Source organism: Neovison vison, chromosome 2 (genome assembly GCF_020171115.1).
Source record: "Neovison vison isolate M4711 chromosome 2, ASM_NN_V1, whole genome shotgun sequence".
Taxonomy (NCBI): Eukaryota; Metazoa; Chordata; class Mammalia; order Carnivora; family Mustelidae; genus Neogale; species Neogale vison.
Window position 1 is genome coordinate 78448265 of NC_058092.1, and position 19611 is coordinate 78467875.

Consider the following 19611-nt stretch of genomic DNA (forward strand, 5'->3'; position numbering starts at 1 on the left):
TAAGGCAGAAGAGGTTTATGTTTTCTTACTTTCTCTGTCTTTTGTATTAAATATGAGTGTGTGTGTGTGTGTGTGCGCGCGCGCGTGTGTGTAAATATAATGACTAGAACTAAATAATAAATCCCTTAAAGGGGATAGATGTTCAGAAGTCCTTCCATATCCTGGGGTACCTATGTGGCACAGTCAGTTAAGGATCTTATTCTTGGTTTTGGGTCAGGTGGTGATCTTTGGGTCATGGAAATGAGCCCTGCACCAGGCTCTGCATGGAATCTGCTTGGGACTGTCTTTCCCTCTCCTCTGCTCCCTGCCCTGTATGCATGTGTGCTTTCTCTCTTTCTCTCTCAAAATAAATGAATCTTTAAAAGAAAAAAAAAGAAGAAGTCCTTCTAAATCCTGTTGTATTGGTATAAAATGTCTATTTAAACAGTAAGGCAGACTTTGAGAGCAAAGATGTATCATGCAAGGTTAGGGAATATTGTGTTGATTATGGCCTTGGAGCCTGAGATTTCCTATAGTATAGTGCCATTCACATAGTAGGCATCCAGTAAATTTATTAGTATTTTTAGTGACTCTTGTATCTGTGCTATGATAATAAGATAGTCAAAATTCTCAATGTTTTCTTGTATGAAAAGATCCCATAGCTAAGAATGAAATGTTACTGTTGGGTCTGAATGTTCTCCTTTTTTCTAACTCTTAATTAAAAACAAAACAAAACAAAACTTTAGAGAGGAACATTTTACAGCTAATAATTATAGTATTTAAATACAGAGTTAAAAAATAATCTTAAGTAATCAAATGGATATATTGTAGAGGTTAACCAAGGTTGTCATAGATGAAATGTTGGTTTATTTTTGGATCGCTGATGATGTACATTTTAGATAAATTCCTTAATTATTCCATGTTAGTTTCCTAATGTATAATGTTAGGAAAATATTTCACTTTTGTGGTTGTAAATGTTTATAAAGTAAACATTGTTGTTCACTTTATAAATTACTTTATAAAATTGTTAAGTGGTTGGAATATAAGAGACTTACACACTACAAAGGTCGTTTGTATCAGTAATCTGTGCTTTTTTTCCTTGTTGGTAGGTCTTTAAGATGGGTCATGACTTAAAGCTTTACTCAATCATGTGAGATATTCACTGTCTTATTAGAGTTCTTATTTTATTTTTACCTTTGGAAAAGCTTGATCTTAGGTCTGACAATATAAGGCCTAGTGTTCTGAAAGAAGATTAAAATAAGCCCTTACAAGGTAGATAATGAAAAGATCAGTTTGCTATTTAAATTGTTAAAGCAAAGATTATTGCTGACCTAAAATAGTATCTCTAGCTAGGTAAAAATTACCTTTAGAATGCTTCCCTTAAAAAAAGAAACACTTTAATATATTCCTAATGTTTAAGTTGTAGCTACTTGTTTCAGATGCTCAAATTACTGTTCAGAGCTTAAGTTTCCCTCAGACAAAAATTCTTTGACTTTTCCTGTCAATCTGTATTTGGATGTTTGTCACTTATAATGCATATATTATGGGTTACAAAGATGTGTAACCACTCTAACTCTCAAGTTCAATTTACATTTTAGTTAGAAATAAAACTTAAGGGGCTGCTGGGTGGCTCATTTGGTTGAGTGGCTGACTTTTTTTTTTTTCAATTTATTTATTTTCAGAAAAACATTATTCATTATTTTTTCACCACACCCAGTGCTCCATGCAAGCCGTACCCTTTATAATACCCACCACCTGGTACCCCAACCTCCCACCCCCCCCGCCACTTCAAACCCCTCAGATTGGACTCTGAAAAACAGTCTGAGTGGCTGACTTTTAATTTGGGCTCAGGTCATGCTCTCAGAGTCCTGGGATTGAGCCCGTGTCAGGGTTTGTGCTTGGTGGAGAGTCTGCCTCAGTTTTCCCTGTCTCCACCCCCTGCTTTCTTGCTCTATCTCTCTCTCTAAAATGAATGGATAGATCTTCAAAAAATAAATAAATGAAACTTTTTAAAAACAATAAGATAATGCATTATAATAAATGCCAGATGATATTACACATAGTACATACTATGGTTCAAGAAAGTAAGAAGTTGATTCATGCTGGTAAAGCTGGGTAAGGCTTTAGTGGCAATAGAACTTGAGTTTGGCCTTGAAGGATTGATAGGATTTAGCTTTGGAGTAAAGATCTAGGTTTCCAAATAACTTTCTAGGAATATTCTACTGCCAGTGTCATGGCATTTTTATGCACAGTGGTAGGGAAACTGTCATATGACAGTAGCTAGTCTAAATAATGGCAAAGAAAAACTTTAAATTTAGTACATTCAATTGAATTGGTGTTGATTTATTGATTGATGAAATTAGTTGAGTAACTTTGAGGTGCTACAATACAGTTCTAGCTCTTGGGATATATCAATAAATGAAACAAACATTTGCCATCTTGGAGTTTACGTTCTAGTAGAGAAAGAGAGGCAAGCAACATGAGGGGTTCTGGGTGGGCCTCATTGAGAACTCAAGATTTGGACAAAGAAGAACCTTCCAGAAAGAGGGATCAGCTAGAGCAAAGGTCTATAACAGGATCCTTTACTCTTCTGTCACTTTGGGCCATGCCTTCAAGACCTGGATCTTTCCTCTTCATCTTGTCAAGGATTTTATTCTTTTGGTTTTCCTCTTTGTTTTGTACATGATTAATCTCTCCTTTGTAGAGTTAGTCTCATTACTCTATAAATATGCTCTAGTATCTTATTTTTAAAGTTCATCTTTTACTTGTCATTTTCCCACTACTGTCCCATTTTTTTGTTTTTCTCTTATATATTCATGAAATTCACTTCAGTGTAGGTTCTAGCCTCACTGAATCACCAAGAAGATTCTTACCACACTACTTACAAAGTTCTTGTCATTTGGGGTCTCTTACAGATCTTGATGTGGCAAAATTTAAGTAATATTTTTCTATTCTCACTTTACTTCACCTCTGTCAGTATTTGCGTTAGAAGGCTATTATCCCTTTCCTTTTTTTTTCATTGATTAAAGAATATACATTTTATTATTCATAAATCCAAAAATAGAGTATTTGTTACCTTATTACAGTTTGGAATTTTTTTCTCACCAAATAAAATTCTATTTGGTCAAGGCAGGCACTGGTAAGTAGATATTTATTATAATGGTGGTAATTACTATGTTCACCCTTTTAAAATTTAAATTCAATTAATAGCATATGGTATATTATTAGTTTTAGAGGTAGAGTTCAGTGATTGATCAGTCTTATAGAATACCTGGTGCTCCATTACATCACATGCCCTCCCTAGTGTCCATCACACAGTTACCCTACCGACCCCTACTCCTCTAGCAACCCTAAATTTGTTTCCTATGATTAGGAGTCTCATGGTTTGTCTCCCTCTCCGATTTTGTCTTGTTTTATTTTTTCCTCTCTTCCTCTATGATCCTCTGCATTCTCAAATTCCACTTAGGAGTGGAGGTTGTATGATAATTGTCTTTCTCTGATTGACTTATTTTGCTTACCATAATACCCTCTAGTTCCAACCACACTGTTGCAAATTGCAAGATTTCATATGTATATATATATATTTTTTGGATGGCTGAGTATATTCCATGGCATATGTATTCCACATCTTCTCTAACCATTCATCTATTGATAGACATCTGGGCTCTTTCCATAGTTTGGCTATTGTGGACATTGCTGCTATCTACATTGGGGTGTAGGTGCCCCTTTGAATTACCACATTTGTATCTTTGGGGTAAATACCCAGTAGTGCAATTACTGATTCATAGGGTAGCTCTATTTTCAACTTTTTGAGGAACCTCCATACTGTTTTTCTAGAGTGGCCGTGCCAGCTTGCATACCCACCAACAGTGTAGGAGGGTTCCCCTTTTTACATATCCTCGCCAACATCTGTCATTTCCTGACTTGTTAATTTTAGACATTCTGCCTGGTGTGAGGTGGTATCTCATTGTGGGTTTTTTTTTTTTTAAATTTTTAAATTTTTTATAAACATATATTTTTATTCCCAGGGGTACAGGTCTGTGAATCGCCAGGTTTACACACTTCACAGCACTCACCAAAGCACATACCCTCCCCAATGTCCATAACCCCCCCCTTCTCCCAACCCTCCTCCCCCCAACAACCCTCAGTTTGTTTTGTGAGATTAAGAGTCACTTATGGTTTGTCTCCCTCCCAATCCCATCTTGTTTCATTTATTCTTCTCCTACCCACTTAAGCCCCCATGTTGCATCACCACTCCCTCATATCAGGGAGATCATATGATAGTTGTCTTTCTTTGCTTGACTTATTTCTCTAAGCATGATACGCTCTAGTTCCATCCACGTTGTCGCAAATGGCAAGATTTCATTTCTTTTGATGGCTGCATAGTATTCCATTGTGTATATATACCACATCTTCTTTATCCATTCATCTGTTGATGGACATATAGGTTCTTTCCATGGTTTGGCTATTGTGGACATTGCTGCTATAAACCTTCGGGTGCACGTGCCCCTTCGGATCACTACATTTGTATCTTTAGGGTAAATACCCAGTAGTGTAATTGCTGGGTCATAGGGCAGTTCTATTTTCAACATTTTGAGGAACCTCCATGCTGCTTTCCAGAGTGGTTGCACCAGCTTGCATTCCCACCAACAGTGTAGGAGGGTTCCCCTTTCTCCGCATCCTCGCCAGCATCTGTCATATCCTGACTTGTTAACTTTAGCCATTCTGTCTCATTGTGGTTTTAATTTGTATTTCCCTGATGCTGAGTGATGTTGACATTTTTTCATGTGTCTGTTGGTTATTTGTATATCTTTAGAGAAATGCCTGTTCATGTTTTTGCCCATTTCTTGATTGGATTATTTTTTGGGTGTTATTTGGGTATAGGTTTTTGGATACTAGCCCTTTCTCTGATATGTCATTTATAAATATTTTCTCCCATTCTGTTGGTTGTCTTTGGGTTTGCCATCTATTTTCTTTTCTATGCCAAAGATTTTATCTTGATGAAGTCCCAATAGTTCATTTTTGTTTTTGTTTCCCTTGCCTCTGGAGACGTGTCTAGCAAGAAATTGCTGCAGCTGAGATCGAAGAGGTTGCTGCCTCTGTTCTCGTCTAGGATTTTGATGGATTCCTATCTCACATTTAGGTCTTTCATCCATTTTGAGTTTACTTTTTGTGTATGGTGTAAGAAATTGGTCCAGTTTCATTCTTCTGCATGTGACTGTCCAATTTTCCCAACTCCATTGGTTGAAGAGACTTTTTTTTTTCCCCTGGACATTCTTTCCTGCTTTGTCAAAGATTAGTTGACCATAGAGTCAAGGGCCATTTCTGGGTTCTCAATTCTGTTCCATTGATCTGTGTTTTTGTGCCAGCGTAATACCATCTTGATGATTACAGTTTGTAATAGAGCTTGAAGTCTAGAATTGTGATGCCACCAGCTTTGGTTTTCTTTTTTACATTCCTTTGGCTATTTGGGGTCTTTTCTGATTCCATACAAATTTTAGGATATTTGTTCCAGTGCTGTGAAAAATGTTGGTAGTATTTTGGTACAGATTGCATTGAATATATAGATCGCTCTACATAGTGTAGACATTTTAACAATACTTGTTCTTCCAATCCATAAGCATGGAACTTTTTCCCTTTCTTTGTGTTTCCCTCAATTTTCTTTGATGAGTGTTCTATAGTTTCTGTAGTTCAGATCCTTTACCTCTTTTGGTTAGATTTATTCCTAGGTATCTTATGATTTTTGGTGCAATTGTAAATGGGATTGACTCCTTTATTTTTCTTTCTTCTGTCTCATTGTTAGTGATAGAAATGCAACTGATTTCTGTGTATTGATTTTATATCCTGCCACTTTGCTGAATGCCTGTGTGAGTTCTAAAAATTTTGGGTTGGAGTCTTTTTGGTTTTCCACATAGAGTATCATGTCATCTGTGAAGAGTGAGAGTTTGACTGCTTATTTGCTAATTTGGATGCCTTTTATTTGTGTTGGCTGATTGTTGAGGTTAGGACTTCTAGTACTATGTTGAACAACAGTGGTGATAGTGGACCTTCCTGCTGTGTTCCTGACCTTGGGTAAAGAGAACGGTATTTGCTGTGGGCTCTTTATATATGACTTTTATGGTATTGAGGTATGTTCCCTCTATCCGCCCCCATCCCTACACTGAGAATAGTTTTAATCAAGAAAGGATGTTGTACTTTGTTAAATGCTTTTTTTCATCTATTGAGAGGATAGTGTGTTTTTTGTTTTTGTTTTTGTTTTAGATTTTATTTATGTATTTGACAGAGAGATAGATAGCACAAGTAGGCAGAGCAACAGACAGAGGGATTGGGAGAAGCAGGCTCTCCACTGAGCAGGGAGCCTGATGTGGGGCTTGATCCCAGGACCCTGGGATCATGACCTGAGCCAAAGGCCGATGTTTAACTGACTGAGCCACCCAGGCACCCAGGATCATGTGGTTCTTGTCCTTTCTTTTGTTAATGTAGTTAGTGTATCACAATTATTGATTGATTTGCAGATATTGAACCACCCTTGCAGCCCGTGAATAAATCCCATTTAGTCAAGGTGAATAATCCTTGTAATGTGCTCTTCCTTGAAATGTCTTTATTCTTGGTGCACACTCTAATTTTGTGAGTTTACTTCCCACTGTGTAGTCCTCTTAGCATTATCCTTTTCTATTAAACCTCTAAAATATTGGAGTTTTTTTTTCAAGGCTTGATATTAGATAATTCTTTTTCTAAATTCCATCTGTGTGCTGTTAACCCCCAAATTATATCTCTAATACAGCCACTGAACAGTTCCACTTAGATGTCTTATACAGATGTTAACATTAACTGGCTCACAGTTAAACACTGATGTTCCTCAGATTATTCTGTGTAACAGAAATGGTACTAATACACAGTTATTCAAGCTAGAATAGAAGTTGTCCTTTATTCCTTCCTTTTTCTCTCACTCTTTTTCACATTCGGTTCATTAATAAGTCATTTGTATTGAACCCTCAATTTGTTTTTGCAATTATCCTTGTTCACGCTACCATTGTCTTATTCCCTGTGATCCTGATTCTTCTATGTGGTCTATTGTCTACACAATAACAAAGGCGGTGTTTTAAAAATAAACTAGAATACATCATTAGCCTACATAAAGCCTCTCTTTAGTTTCTCATGTTAAAATGAAGTCTGAATTCCTACTGTGGCCCTTTGTGATCTGGTATTTGCCAATTCTCCATTCTCATCTTGAGCAGCTTTCTCCTCAGTCACTGAAGTTTTCCCTACTGATTGTCTTGAAATACATTTTTACAGCCATCCCATTCTCTGACTGGCTATTTCTTAAATTCACAGTAAAATCTTAATTGGTTCCTCTTCAGAGAGGCCTGCTGGCTTATCTTCTTTATAGTAGGTCTCTGTCTTAATTTAGTCAGCACCCCATTTATTTCCATTTTGGCGCTCAACATCACTTATAATCAATTTGATTTTTTTTCTGTTTCTTACACTAGAGAATGTGCTCACCAAGGACAGAAACTGTGTCTATCTTGTTCATTGTTGTGCCCTAGCACCTAGAAAGGTGGCCTGATACATAGTGGCATGCAATATATGTTCATGGGGTCCTTTTAAGTTCTAAGTACTGTATTACGTCCAAGATCTATTGTAGAGATTGAAACAAAGTTCCCTTCCCCTCACAGAGCTTTTTGTTCTAGTTCACAAATTTGGGTAAAATTTAGTAAATGTACGTATTCCTCATTATACTTGCTGTTTAGCTCCTGAGCTCAAAGAGCCACAGTTGGGATATCAAAAGATATGAGGTTGTCTCAGTTTATTTGGTTCCTAAGTTTTAATTTGTGGATAATGAGAACTCAGAGATTGAGGAATACAAGTCCTGTCTTAAAATATATTCTAACCTTTTTGGTTCCTGAGTTTGTTAAGAATTCGAAGAGTCAGGGTTACCTATATGTTGTACATCAAATGTGATAATATCAGGGAAAAAGTAATAATAAGAGAACAAGAAAGTAGTGGGGTTCAGAAGAGAGTTGTTTACGTAGGATGGCCTGAGAATGTAACATTTCAGTAAAGACATAAAGGGAATTTGGAATGAGCCATGAGGCTATCTCCTTCCAGGCAGAGAGAATAGTCTGCTTATGCTTACCAGATTTGAGGCTTTGTGGCAGACCAGTAGGCTGAAGTGATAGGAAGTGAGGTTGGGAGGGGGGAGTGCATGTAGGTAGAGAGATCGTGCGGGTCCTTACAAAGCATTGTAGGTTTGAGGTCTCCAATATTATATCTAAATTGCTCTGACAGGTGTTAGCAAGTGTGTAGGGGAGAGTTTCAAAGGGGAATTGGGAGTGTATTGTGTTTATATTGCTAAAAAGCTGAACTACATGAATTAGAATACAAAGAAAAATAGTTTATGTTTTACTCACATATTGACTCTTTTTCACACTTTACTAGGCATTCAACATAATGTGACAGTTCCTTCTGTTAAAGAAAAACAATCCCCCACAGCACTAGAACAAGTATTTAAGCCACAAGTGATTCCCTCTGTATTTCCTGAGACATCAGTTTCTCCTTCAAACATGGCACAAGGTACTCCATTCAACTCGACCTCACAAACAGTGGCCCAAGTAAGTTCACTGTAGCTTTAAAATGTTTCCATGTAAGGAGTTGTGATTACTAAACCTTCTTTTAAGTTGATGTGAAAATCTGTCTTCAGCTTACTGCAGCCAGTTTTTTTGTCTGTTTACATTTTATAACAAGAGACCTAGGATGTGAATGAACCAAATTTTAGAGATTTCTTGTAGAATTTGTACTGGTTTACTATATTTTTAGTGTCACTATCAGTTGCCCACCTATCCATTCTATGTGTTATGTAATTTCTTTTGGGTTGATAATTTAAAATTGTATACCATAGCTGATTTCAGGTATTCAGAAACTTGTTTTTTTGTATAACCATGACTTATTTTTCCATATGTCTTTCATTTAGGTTTACACAAGACAATTCTTTGAATATTAGGAAGAAAATACTTGAACTATTTGTTTATAAAAGAGAAATTAAGTTTCACTAATATTTAACATAGGAAAGACTTGGTGCTCTTAAGTTTGAAAACTTGCTCGGAATGCCCACTTAATTGTAATTTTTGTTGTTGTTGAACTGTTCCAGGTTACGAGGGGTGTGAAGAGGAAAGCAGATACCACAACTCCTACAGCTTCAGTAGTTAAAGCAAGTGGTGAATCTTCCCCAATACTTGCAGAAAAGAAATCATTGAAAATGCCACCTATAAAAGAGAATGTGCTGAAGACTGTTTTGCCAGATTCTCAGCAACAGTGTAAAGTTGTAAAGAATGTTAAAGTGACCGAACAGTTAAGGCACTGTAGTGAGATTCTTAAAGAAATGCTTGCAAAGAAACACTTGTCCTATGCATGGCCCTTTTATAACCCTGTTGATGTTAATGCTTTGGGGCTCCATAACTACTATGATATTGTGAAAAATCCAATGGATCTTGGAACTATTAAGGTAAATGTTGTCTTAGTAGAAGAAACTTCTTTTCTTGATCATAAAAGTACTCTTGTTCAGTGTAAAAAATTGTTTTAATTCAGGAAAAGATAAAGAAGAAAATTAAAATCATTAGTAGGTCATATCACCTGGAATGAATCATGGGAAAAATTTTAAACATCTTTCTTTTTCTTCTATTGTTCTTGCCACAATGTTTGAGTTGCAGTATGTAATATAACTCTGTACCCTGAATTTTCACATACTGTGTTGTAAACATTTTCTCATTATATATTCAAGGTTATAGTTTTAATAATTGCATGATTCTGATGTAATTTTGGGGAGGGGAATAAGGCACTGATACAGTTTCCAATCCCTCTCTGCATTTTTGGGGGGGATGTCTACTGCCTTTGTCAGGTGTTTTAAATTACTATTTTTTAAAATTTGATTTTGAAGTAAAGTCTACCCCCAGCATGAGGCTCAAACTCATGACCCCAAGATGAAGAGTCGCATGCTTTACCAACTGAATCAGACTTGCACCCCTTAATTTTTAATTGAGGTATAGTTGACATACAGTTTTATTTGATTAAGGTGTACAGCACAATGATTTGACAGTTCTATACTTTATTTAGTACTCACCATGAAAGTGTAGTTACCATTAACAATATTGTAATAACAGTGTTATTACAATATTGTTGATTATATTCCCTATTCTATACTATTCATCCCCATGGCTTATTTTGTGAGTAGAAGTTTTGTACCTCTTAATCCCCTTTGCCTATTTCATTCATCCCCCTCTCTCCACCTTGCAATCATCAGTTTGTTCTCAGTACTTACGAGACTGTTAATGTATATGTGTATGTTGTTTTGTTTTTTAGATTCCACATAGAAGTGTGATGATAATGGTATTTGTCTTCCTCTGTCTTATTTCACTTAGCATAATATCATTTGGGTCAATCCACATTGTTGCAGATAACAAGATCTTATACCATTTTTTATGGCTGAGTAATATTGTGTGTGTGTGTGTGTGTGTGTGTGTGTGTGTGTGATCTTCTTTATCCATTCATCTATTGATGGACTCTGAGGTTGCTTCAATACCTTGGCTATTGTAAATAATACTACAATAAACAGAGGTACATATATATATTTTTTGAATTAGTGTTTTTGTTTTCTTAAATGAATTATTTATATATCTTGGATATTAACCCCATATCAGGTACATAATTCACATATCTCTTCTGTTCAGTTGTTTGCCTTTTTGTTTTATGATATTCTTCACTGTGCAAAAGCTTTTTTGTCTGATAGACTTTATTTTTGCTTTTGTTTCCCTGGCCTGAGTAGACATCCAGAAAAATGTTACTAAAACTAAAAATGTTACCCATGTTCAAGAGATTACTAATGTTTTCTTCTGGTTTTATGGTTTTTATGTTTTATTTAGGTCTTTAATCCATTTTGAATTTATTTTTATGTATAGTATAGGAAGGTGGTTCAGTTTTCATTCTTCTGCACTTAACTCTAGTTTTTGCAGCAACATTTGAAGAGACTTGTCTGTTCTCCATTGTATATTCTTGCCTCCTTTGTCAGAGGTTAATTGACCATATAAGTTTTGGTTTATTTCTTTCTGTCCTGTTCTGCTGATATGTGGGTCTGGTTTTGTGCCAGTACCTCACTGTTTTGGTTACTGTAGATTTGTAATATATCTTGAAATCTGGGATTGCAATACCTCCAGTTAAGTTTTTCTTTTTAAATTTTTAAATTTTTTTATAAACATAACAATGTATTATTATCCCCAAATCTAGTTATGTTCTTAAGGTTGCTTTGGCAATTCACGCTCTTTGTGGTTCCTTAAAATTTTTAGGATTATTTGTTCTAGGTCTGTGAGTACTTCTGTTGGCATTTTCATAGGGATTGCATGAAATCTGTAGATTGCTTTGGTGGTATGACATTTTAACTATTCTTCCAGTTCATAAGCATGGTTTATCTTTCCATTTATGTCTTCACTTTCTTTCATGAGTGTCTTACAATTTTCAGAGTACAGGTCTTGTACCCTTTGGTTAGATTCATTCCTAGGTTTGTTTGTGTTTTTGCTTTTTGATGTAATTATAAATGGGATCGTTTTTCTTATTCTTTCTGCTACTTTCTTATTAGTATGTAGATGCAGCATATTTCTATATATTAATTTCATATCCTGCAACTTTACTGAATTCATTTATTCTAACCGCTGTTTGGTAGAGTTTTTAGGTTTTTCTATATACAGTGTCATCTCATCTATAAATAGTGACAGTTTTACTTTTCCCCACCACTTTGGGTGCCTTTTACTTATTTTTCTTGTCTGATTGCTGCAGCTAGGATTTTTAGTACTATGTTGAATAAAAGTGATGAGAGTGGACATCCCTGGTCTTGGTCTTAGAAGAAAAGCTTTCAGCTTTTCACCATTGAATATTGTATTAGTTGTGGTTTTTCATATATGGCCTTTATTATATTGAGGTATGTTTGATTTAAACCCACACTGTTGAGAGTTTTATCATGAACAGATTTGAGTTTTGTCATATTTTTTCTATACTTATTGAGATGACCATATGGCTTTTACCCTTCATTTTATTCATGTATTATATCCCATTGATTGATTTGTAGATACTGAATCATCCTTGCATTCCTGGGATAAATCCCACTTGTTTATAATGAAAGAGTTGTGAGGATTTTTGCATCTATGTTCATCAGGAGTATTGGCTTATAATTTTTTTTTAGTAGTGTATTGTTTTATCATCAGGGTGATGCTGGCCTCATAGAAGGAATTTGGAACTTTTTATTCCATTTCTATTTTTTTGAATAGTTTGAGGAAGGTAGGTGTTAACTCTTTAAATGTTTGGTAGGATTCCCTTGTGAAGCCATGTGGTCCCAACTTCTGTTTCTTGGGAGTTTTTGATTACTGATTCAATTCCATTATGAGGAATTGGTCTGTTCAGATTTTCTATTTCATTATGACTTAGTCTCAGAAGATTGTGTGTTTCCAGGAATTTATCCATTTCTTCTAGGTTATCTTAATTTGTTGTCCTATTTTTTTTTTCTTGTAATAGTCTCTTATCCTTTGTATTTCTATGGATTGGTTGTTTTTTTCCTCTTTCATTTCTGAGTCCTCTTTTTTTGATGTGTCTGGGTAAAGGTTTATCAGTTTTGTCTTATTTTTTCAAAGGATTGGCTCTTACTTTCATTTGTCTTTTTTGTTGTTTTTTTAGTCTCTTCATTTCTGCTCTGATGTTAGTATTTCTTTCCTTTTACCAATTTTGTTCATTTTAAATGTCTTTTCATTTTGAGGAAATTTTTAATAAAAATCTTTCATTTAAATGTTCAAGGTTGGTTTGAGGAATTTATCTTTTCATTGCTTTCCTAGGATCATATTTGTCTAAGATTGTCTAGAAATGCACTATTTTCCTCCTTTTGTGATTATGTTCCTCTTTTCTTTTTTTTTTTTAATACTTGGAATAGCAATCTTCCTTTCCTCTACTTGTCAAAATTCATTGGATATTCTCAAGGTCAAAAAATACAAAGCAAATACAACAGGATTTTAACATTTGTCAAATTTGGAGGGTGGGTGTCTGTTTTGGGTATTACCTGTGTTGTTCTGTATGTTTCAACTATTTCATAATATAAATAATTAATGTAAATGCTCAAATGATTATTGGACTGTGTTGTTTATGAATCCTGTAATTTTTCCTTAATTTAGGGGAAAATGGACAACCAAGAATATAAAGATGCATATGAATTTGCTGCAGATGTTAGATTAATGTTCATGAATTGCTACAGATACAATCCTCCAGATCATGAAGTAGTAACAATGGCAAGAATGCTCCAGGTAAGTTGATAGGTGTGCTCTGAAAGTGAGTTTTCTCTGAACATAGTTTAGAAATTTTATTTTATTTCTTTAAAAGATTTTATTTACTTGAGAAAGCAAAAGTGAGAGAGATCACAGAAGGAGAGGGAGAAGCAGGCCCTCTACCGAGTAGAGAGCTCAATGCAGGGCTTGATCCCAGGACCCTGAGATTATGACCTGAGCTGAAGGCAGATACTTTAACTGACTGAGCCACCCAGGTGCTTCTAGTTTAGAAATTTAAGAGAATCATAAGTCAATAAAGAATGCCCCACTTCCCAAATATAAAGCACAATTTATTAAGTAAATTGACTCTTAAAACGGGGTTGTTTTTTTAAGGTGTAGTACCCATTATTAATAAATCTTTTAAGGAGGCTCCATTATACATAGAGGATATGGGGAAAATATTAGTGAAGAGGGGATGGTAGATAGCTTGAGATAGGATTGACTAGAACCCATGTTCCCCTGAAGGTAAAGCTCTAAGACTTTGGGTGGAATGCAGTAGAGTTGGAGTTAGTGGAATGATGAATCAACCATAGGACAGGAGCTCCTTGAAAGAAGGTCCTTTCTACAGCTTAAGAGGTCTATCTTATGTAGTGAAAAGAAGTACCATCTGTACCCCAATGTTTATAGCAGCAATGGCCATGGTTGCCAAACTGTGGAAAGAACCAAGATGCCCTTCAACGGACGAATAGATAAGGAAGATGTGGTCCATATACACTATGGAATATTATGCCTCCATCAGAAAGGATGAATACCCAACTTTTGTAGCAACATGGATGGGACTGGAAGAGATTATTATGCTGAGTGAAATAAGTCAAGCAGAGAGAGTCAGTTATCATATGGTTTCACTTATTTGTGGAGCATAACAAATAGCATGGAGGACATGGGGAGTTAGAGAGGAGAAGGGAGTTGGGGGAAATTGGAAGGGGAGGTGAACCAGGAGAGACTGTGGACTCTGAAAAACAATCTGAGGTGTTTGAAGTGGCGGGGGGTGGGGGTGGGAGGTTGGGGGAATCAGGTGGTCGGTATTAGAGAGGGCACGGATTGCATGGAGCACTGGGTGTGGTGCAAAAATAATGAATACTTTTATGCTGAAAATAAATAAAAAATTTTAAAAAAGAGGTCTATCTTATATGGGAGAGAGGAGAAAAGTTTTAGCGTTGGCAGGCAAGGAAGCATGAGTCTTACGTTACTTCTTTGGCTAACTGCCCCCCCCAACGTTTTACAGAGATAAAATGGAAATACAACACTGTATACATTTAAAGTATATAATAGAATGATTTGATGTATATACTATGCAATGATTATTTGAAGGAAAAATAGAATTATCATCAAAATATGACATTTGCTGAAGGGTGTTACTGCTCTATTACGTTGGAAATACAGAAAATATAGTCTAAATATAGTCTAATTATAAGTCTAAATATAAAAATATAGTTTAATTTTTTATTATAGGATGTTTTTGAAATGCATTTTGCAAAAATCCCAGATGAACCTGTGGGGAGTATGCCTGTCTGCTACATAAGAACAGACACCACAAAAATCCTTGGTAGAGAAAGCAGTAGTGAAGCTTCCTCTGAAGGTAACTCTTCTGGGGACTCTGAAGATGAACGAGTTCAGCGTCTTGCAAAGCTTCAGGAGCAGGTAGTTGATTGTATTGATGAAAGTTTTTGTATTTTTATGAGCTGTTGTTGCAGATCTATTATAAAATCTTTTTTGTAGATTAAAAGCTGTTACGTTTAGATCACTTAGGAGCTATGACTATTTACTTCCTGCCATGTTTGTAATGCTTAGTAGTCTTACACAAAGATCTATGTATCTTCAAATTCTGTTACCTTTCTAACCACAAGGAATTTATACTCATTGAAATAATTTACATGACATAATCCAAGATATTTGATGGATGAGTTTTTGTTCAATATTGCTACCTTTTGTGATACAATGTTAACTACTCCTAGCTCAAGCCTGAAAGAAAACAAAGTTGAGATTACCTAGAAATGTTCATTTTCATGGTCTGTTTTTAGTTGAATATCTTAGTTTATAGGTTGGTCACGGAATAGTATTTCTGATTTAATGTATGCCCTTCAAAATGATGAATTTGTGGAATGAAATTAGAGCTTGAAGGAAATCTAGTATGAAATGAATTTCAAAAGGATAGGGTTGACTTTTGAGTGCCTTCATTTTTTTTCCTAATGTGTTTAGAGCCATGAATGTTGAAAGAATTTTTTTCTTTATTAGCTGAAAGCTGTTCATCAACAGCTACAGGTTCTCTCCCAAGTACCTTTCCGTAAGCTGAAGAAAAGGAGTAAGTCTAAAAGGGAAAAGAAGAAAGAGAAGGCTAATAACAGAGATGAAAATCCAAGAAAAAAGTTTAATCAAGTGAAATTAAAGGAGAAGTCCAAAAGCAAGTAAGTATCTTTTATAATGCCTTATTCATATAGTAGCATTATTTAACATATATTTGACTAAATTTAGTTTTTGTTTAGTCAGCCAAAGAAGAGGAAACAACAGGTGTTTGCTCTGAAACCTGAAGATGAGGATAATGCTAAGCCTATGAACTATGATGAGAAAAGGCAGTTAAGCTTGGATATTAACAAACTCCCTGGAGATAAACTTGGGCGAGTAGTTCATATAATACAATCAAGAGAGCCTTCTCTGAGAAATTCCAACCCTGATGAGATAGAGATAGACTTTGAAACACTGAAGGCATCAACACTGAGAGAACTGGAAAAGTACGTTGCGGCATGTCTAAGAAGAAAAAGACCGATAAAACCTCAGGGTATGTATTTCTATCAGTAGAAAGCCGTCTGGTATTTGTGTTAGTTTTCTTTCTTTTTTTTTTTTTTTTTTTTTGCTTGGTAATTCGTTTATTTATTTTTCTTTTCTTTTTTCCAATTTATTTATTTTCAGAAAAACAGTATTCATTATTTTTTCACCACACCCAGTGCTCCATGCAAGCCGTGCCCTCTATAATACCCACCACCTGGTACCCCAACCTCCCACCCCCCCCACCACTTCAAACCCCTCAGATTGTTTTTCAGAGTCCATAGTCTCTCATGGTTCACTTTGTGTTAGTTTTCGATAAGACGTTTTTTCCCTCTTAAATCACATAGGTAAGAAAATAACGAAGTCCAAAGAAGAATTTCATTCACAGAAAAAACAGGAGTTGGAAAAGCGGTTACTAGACGTCAACAATCAGTTAAATTCAAGAAAATGTCAAGCAAAACGTAGGTGGCAGTTTTTTATGTATTTGTTTTTAAAAAGGGAGCAGGTTTCTTTCTTTCTTCCTTTTTTTTTTTTGTCAAGTGTTCGTGTAATTATTTGATTCTGCAGGCATTGTAATGTGTCTCCCTGTTTTGTAGCTGAGAAAACCCAGTCCTCCAAGGCTGTTGGAAGCGGTTCCCGATTGAGTGAAAGCAGCAGCAGCAGCACTAGCAGCTCATCGGAGACTGAAAGCAGCAGCAGTGATTCAAGCTCCTCCGGCAGCAGCAGTGATTCCGAATCAGGTTAGCTGTCCCCTTAAGTGAACCTCTGTTTGTGGGAACATCCGTTTCTTGTATTATTGAGACTTATATTTTTAAGAAATGTTTGTCATTTACCCAGAACCTATGGTTTGGATGCCACAGTTATTATTTAATTACATGTTGACATTCTTACTATTTTCTTTAAAAGAGATACTGTGTAAAAAGGAAACTTCATATTATTTGTATAAGACTTACAGGTTTGTAATGTTGAAAAGAAGTTTACTAAAGGTGGGAGAGAGTTTCTTAATATATAATACCACATCTTAATTCAAGAAAATAACAAATAATAAAATTCCTATCTTCACTTCTTTTTATAAAATAAAGGCTTATTTGAGGACATCTTTCACTTTACTCTGCGTGATATATCAGACCACTCAAATGTTGCAAAGTATGTCCTGTTGTGGCAGTATATTCTAAATTGAATAAGCACTTTGGATTGTCATCCCAGAAAACGTTTAAAGCAGAATTTTATTCACTTTTGCATTTTCACTAATAGATATTCCATTTATAGAAAAACATATTTCAACTTGAGATTTTCAGTTATGCTAAAGTATCATATTACCCTGGTAGTTTATCATCAACTGTGTCAAGCTTAATTCAGTCATGTTTTCTTTGTGCTCTTTCATTGATGGCTGTGTAGTTGAGAAGTAATCGCTGCCCCAAGAATACTGACTTGGCAGGGGCATCCCATTATTGTCCACCAAAAGGTACATTCAGAATATAGGGCACTTTTGCGCCTAAAATTTTGCTTTATTTTAAATGAGTTGTTTTTGTTGTGTTTTGTTTTGTTTTGTTTTTGTCATGAGATTTAGTTCGCTTTAAAAAAAAATATCCTCCACACAATGGTGTCACATTAGGGATTCTTAACCATTTGTAGGAATGTCCCTCTTATTTCAGTCTGGTAGTAAGGGTCTGCTGGCTTGCAGTACATTCTGTTTCATTTTTGGTTTGTTTTAGTTTGCATTTATGTGGTGCTGATTGCTGCGTTTTGTTTTTACATTTCTAAAGTATATAGTGGTTAACGTTTTTGTTAGAATAAAAAATTTTTACTTTTGTTGAAATTTGTCATAGTAAATTTTTAAATTATTTTTGGGCTCTGACTATACATTATTTCCTTATATTTGACTTTAAAGCATAAAATAATGCTGGAAAAGTTTGTAATTAGCGTTTGTAATTTCATCTAATAAAGCATTTGTGGCCTAATAAGTTAGAGCACTTTGTCTTTCATTTGTAGGATAAAACTGAGTTATCCAATTATATGTTGGCTACTGATCAATAAATGTCTTGAGAATTAGTGGAAAAGTACTATCTACAGAGTGCTTCAGTAAAGGTATTCAAAAATACCTTAATTTTAATTTGAATTAGTAATTTCTGATAGTCTCTAATACATTGCTTAAAGGAACGATGTTCATCATCCACTATGTGTGCTTAAAGTGGTGTAATATGTATGTTTTCCTAACTTTCTAGTGGAATATCTTGGCCTCAAAGTTATAGTTTTTTTTAATATCTTTGTGTTGAATTTTTATTTTATGACTGATTTTTTTAATGTCATCTTTTTCAATAATGGACTGTTTTTGAAAACACTGTTAAAATCTAAGCAACACATTCTTAAATTTCAGCTTACATTATGGATATTATATAGGTTTGTGACCCTAAGGTCAGTTTGTCCTCTAACAATGGTATGAGTTATCATTTTTCTTTGAAATTTTTGTTTTTATAAATGTTAACCTATATACTTGATTTAAGAAACACTATATGTACAATGCGCAATTATAAATTGCAAACATGGTGCCTACCTTAAATGAGCATTCAGTTCTGTTTTGTTTTGTTGTTGTTGTTTATTTTGTTTAGCAAAGTAAATTAGTAAGTAAAGCAATAGGGCCTTTGTCCTAAGTATTAACTTTAATTGTATGCATTAAAATACTGTAAGGCTCTTAATTTTTAGTGTGTAATCTAAGAAAAATTCTCTGTATTTTCACCAGTACTTGTTTGTTTTTTTTTTTAAAGATTTTATTTATTTATTTGACAGAGATCACAAGTAGGCAGAGAGGCAGGCAGAGAGAGAGGGGAGGAAGCAGGCTCCCTGCGGAGCAGAGAGCCCGATACGGGGCTTGATCCCAGGACTCCGGGATCATGACCTGAGCTGAAGGCAGATGCTTTAACCCACTGAGCCACCCAGGCGCCCCCTAAGAACACTTTTTATTTGAACAACAGAAACTCTAAATAAAAGGACTGTAAATTATGAAAAATAATTTTCAGACCATATCAATAGCAATACTGAAGTAAAAATAAGTAAAGCATCTACCGTTCTTAATTAAGTACATGACAGTCTCAAGGAGCAGATGACAAATCCCAAGTATGTATAAGTCTCAGGTTGGAGGGAAATGGAATTACTTACTGAGAAAATACAATTTGTGAAAATTAGGAATATTAGCAAAAAAGTCTGTCATGTAAGTAAAAATTTTGTGTAAGTCTCAGGGTGGAAGGAAATGGAATTACTGAGAAAATAACAATTTGTGAAAATTAGGAATATTAGCAAAAAATCTGTTATATAAGTAAAAATTAACTGAAAATATGCAGAAGATTTTGTAGGTTTAGAGTTTATTATGATTTGCCCAGAACTGAAACTTGGAATATCTTTATTACCATAATTCTGGTTAATAAGGCTTTTGATTATTTAAGATAGGTGATAAGAATAATAAAAAAAAAAAAGAATATAAGTTCATTTCTTCAAAATGTTAATAGAGGAAATTTTTCTG

At 35.0% G+C, this 19611-nt stretch overlaps 1 protein-coding gene across 1 annotated transcript in view; it reads left to right on the forward strand.

Annotated features, from left to right (window-relative positions):
• The window catches only part of BRDT (bromodomain testis associated), a 79460-nt gene that overhangs the window by 16109 nt on the left and 43740 nt on the right, over positions 1 to 19611 (forward strand). Inside the window, exons 6-13 of the mRNA XM_044238676.1 lie at positions 8419 to 8591; positions 9128 to 9481; positions 13182 to 13310; positions 14784 to 14972; positions 15567 to 15736; positions 15815 to 16107; positions 16442 to 16555; positions 16691 to 16834. Of these exons, the coding sequence (XP_044094611.1) occupies positions 8419 to 8591; positions 9128 to 9481; positions 13182 to 13310; positions 14784 to 14972; positions 15567 to 15736; positions 15815 to 16107; positions 16442 to 16555; positions 16691 to 16834 (1566 nt within the window). The remainder of the gene's footprint in view (positions 1 to 8418; positions 8592 to 9127; positions 9482 to 13181; positions 13311 to 14783; positions 14973 to 15566; positions 15737 to 15814; positions 16108 to 16441; positions 16556 to 16690; positions 16835 to 19611) is intronic.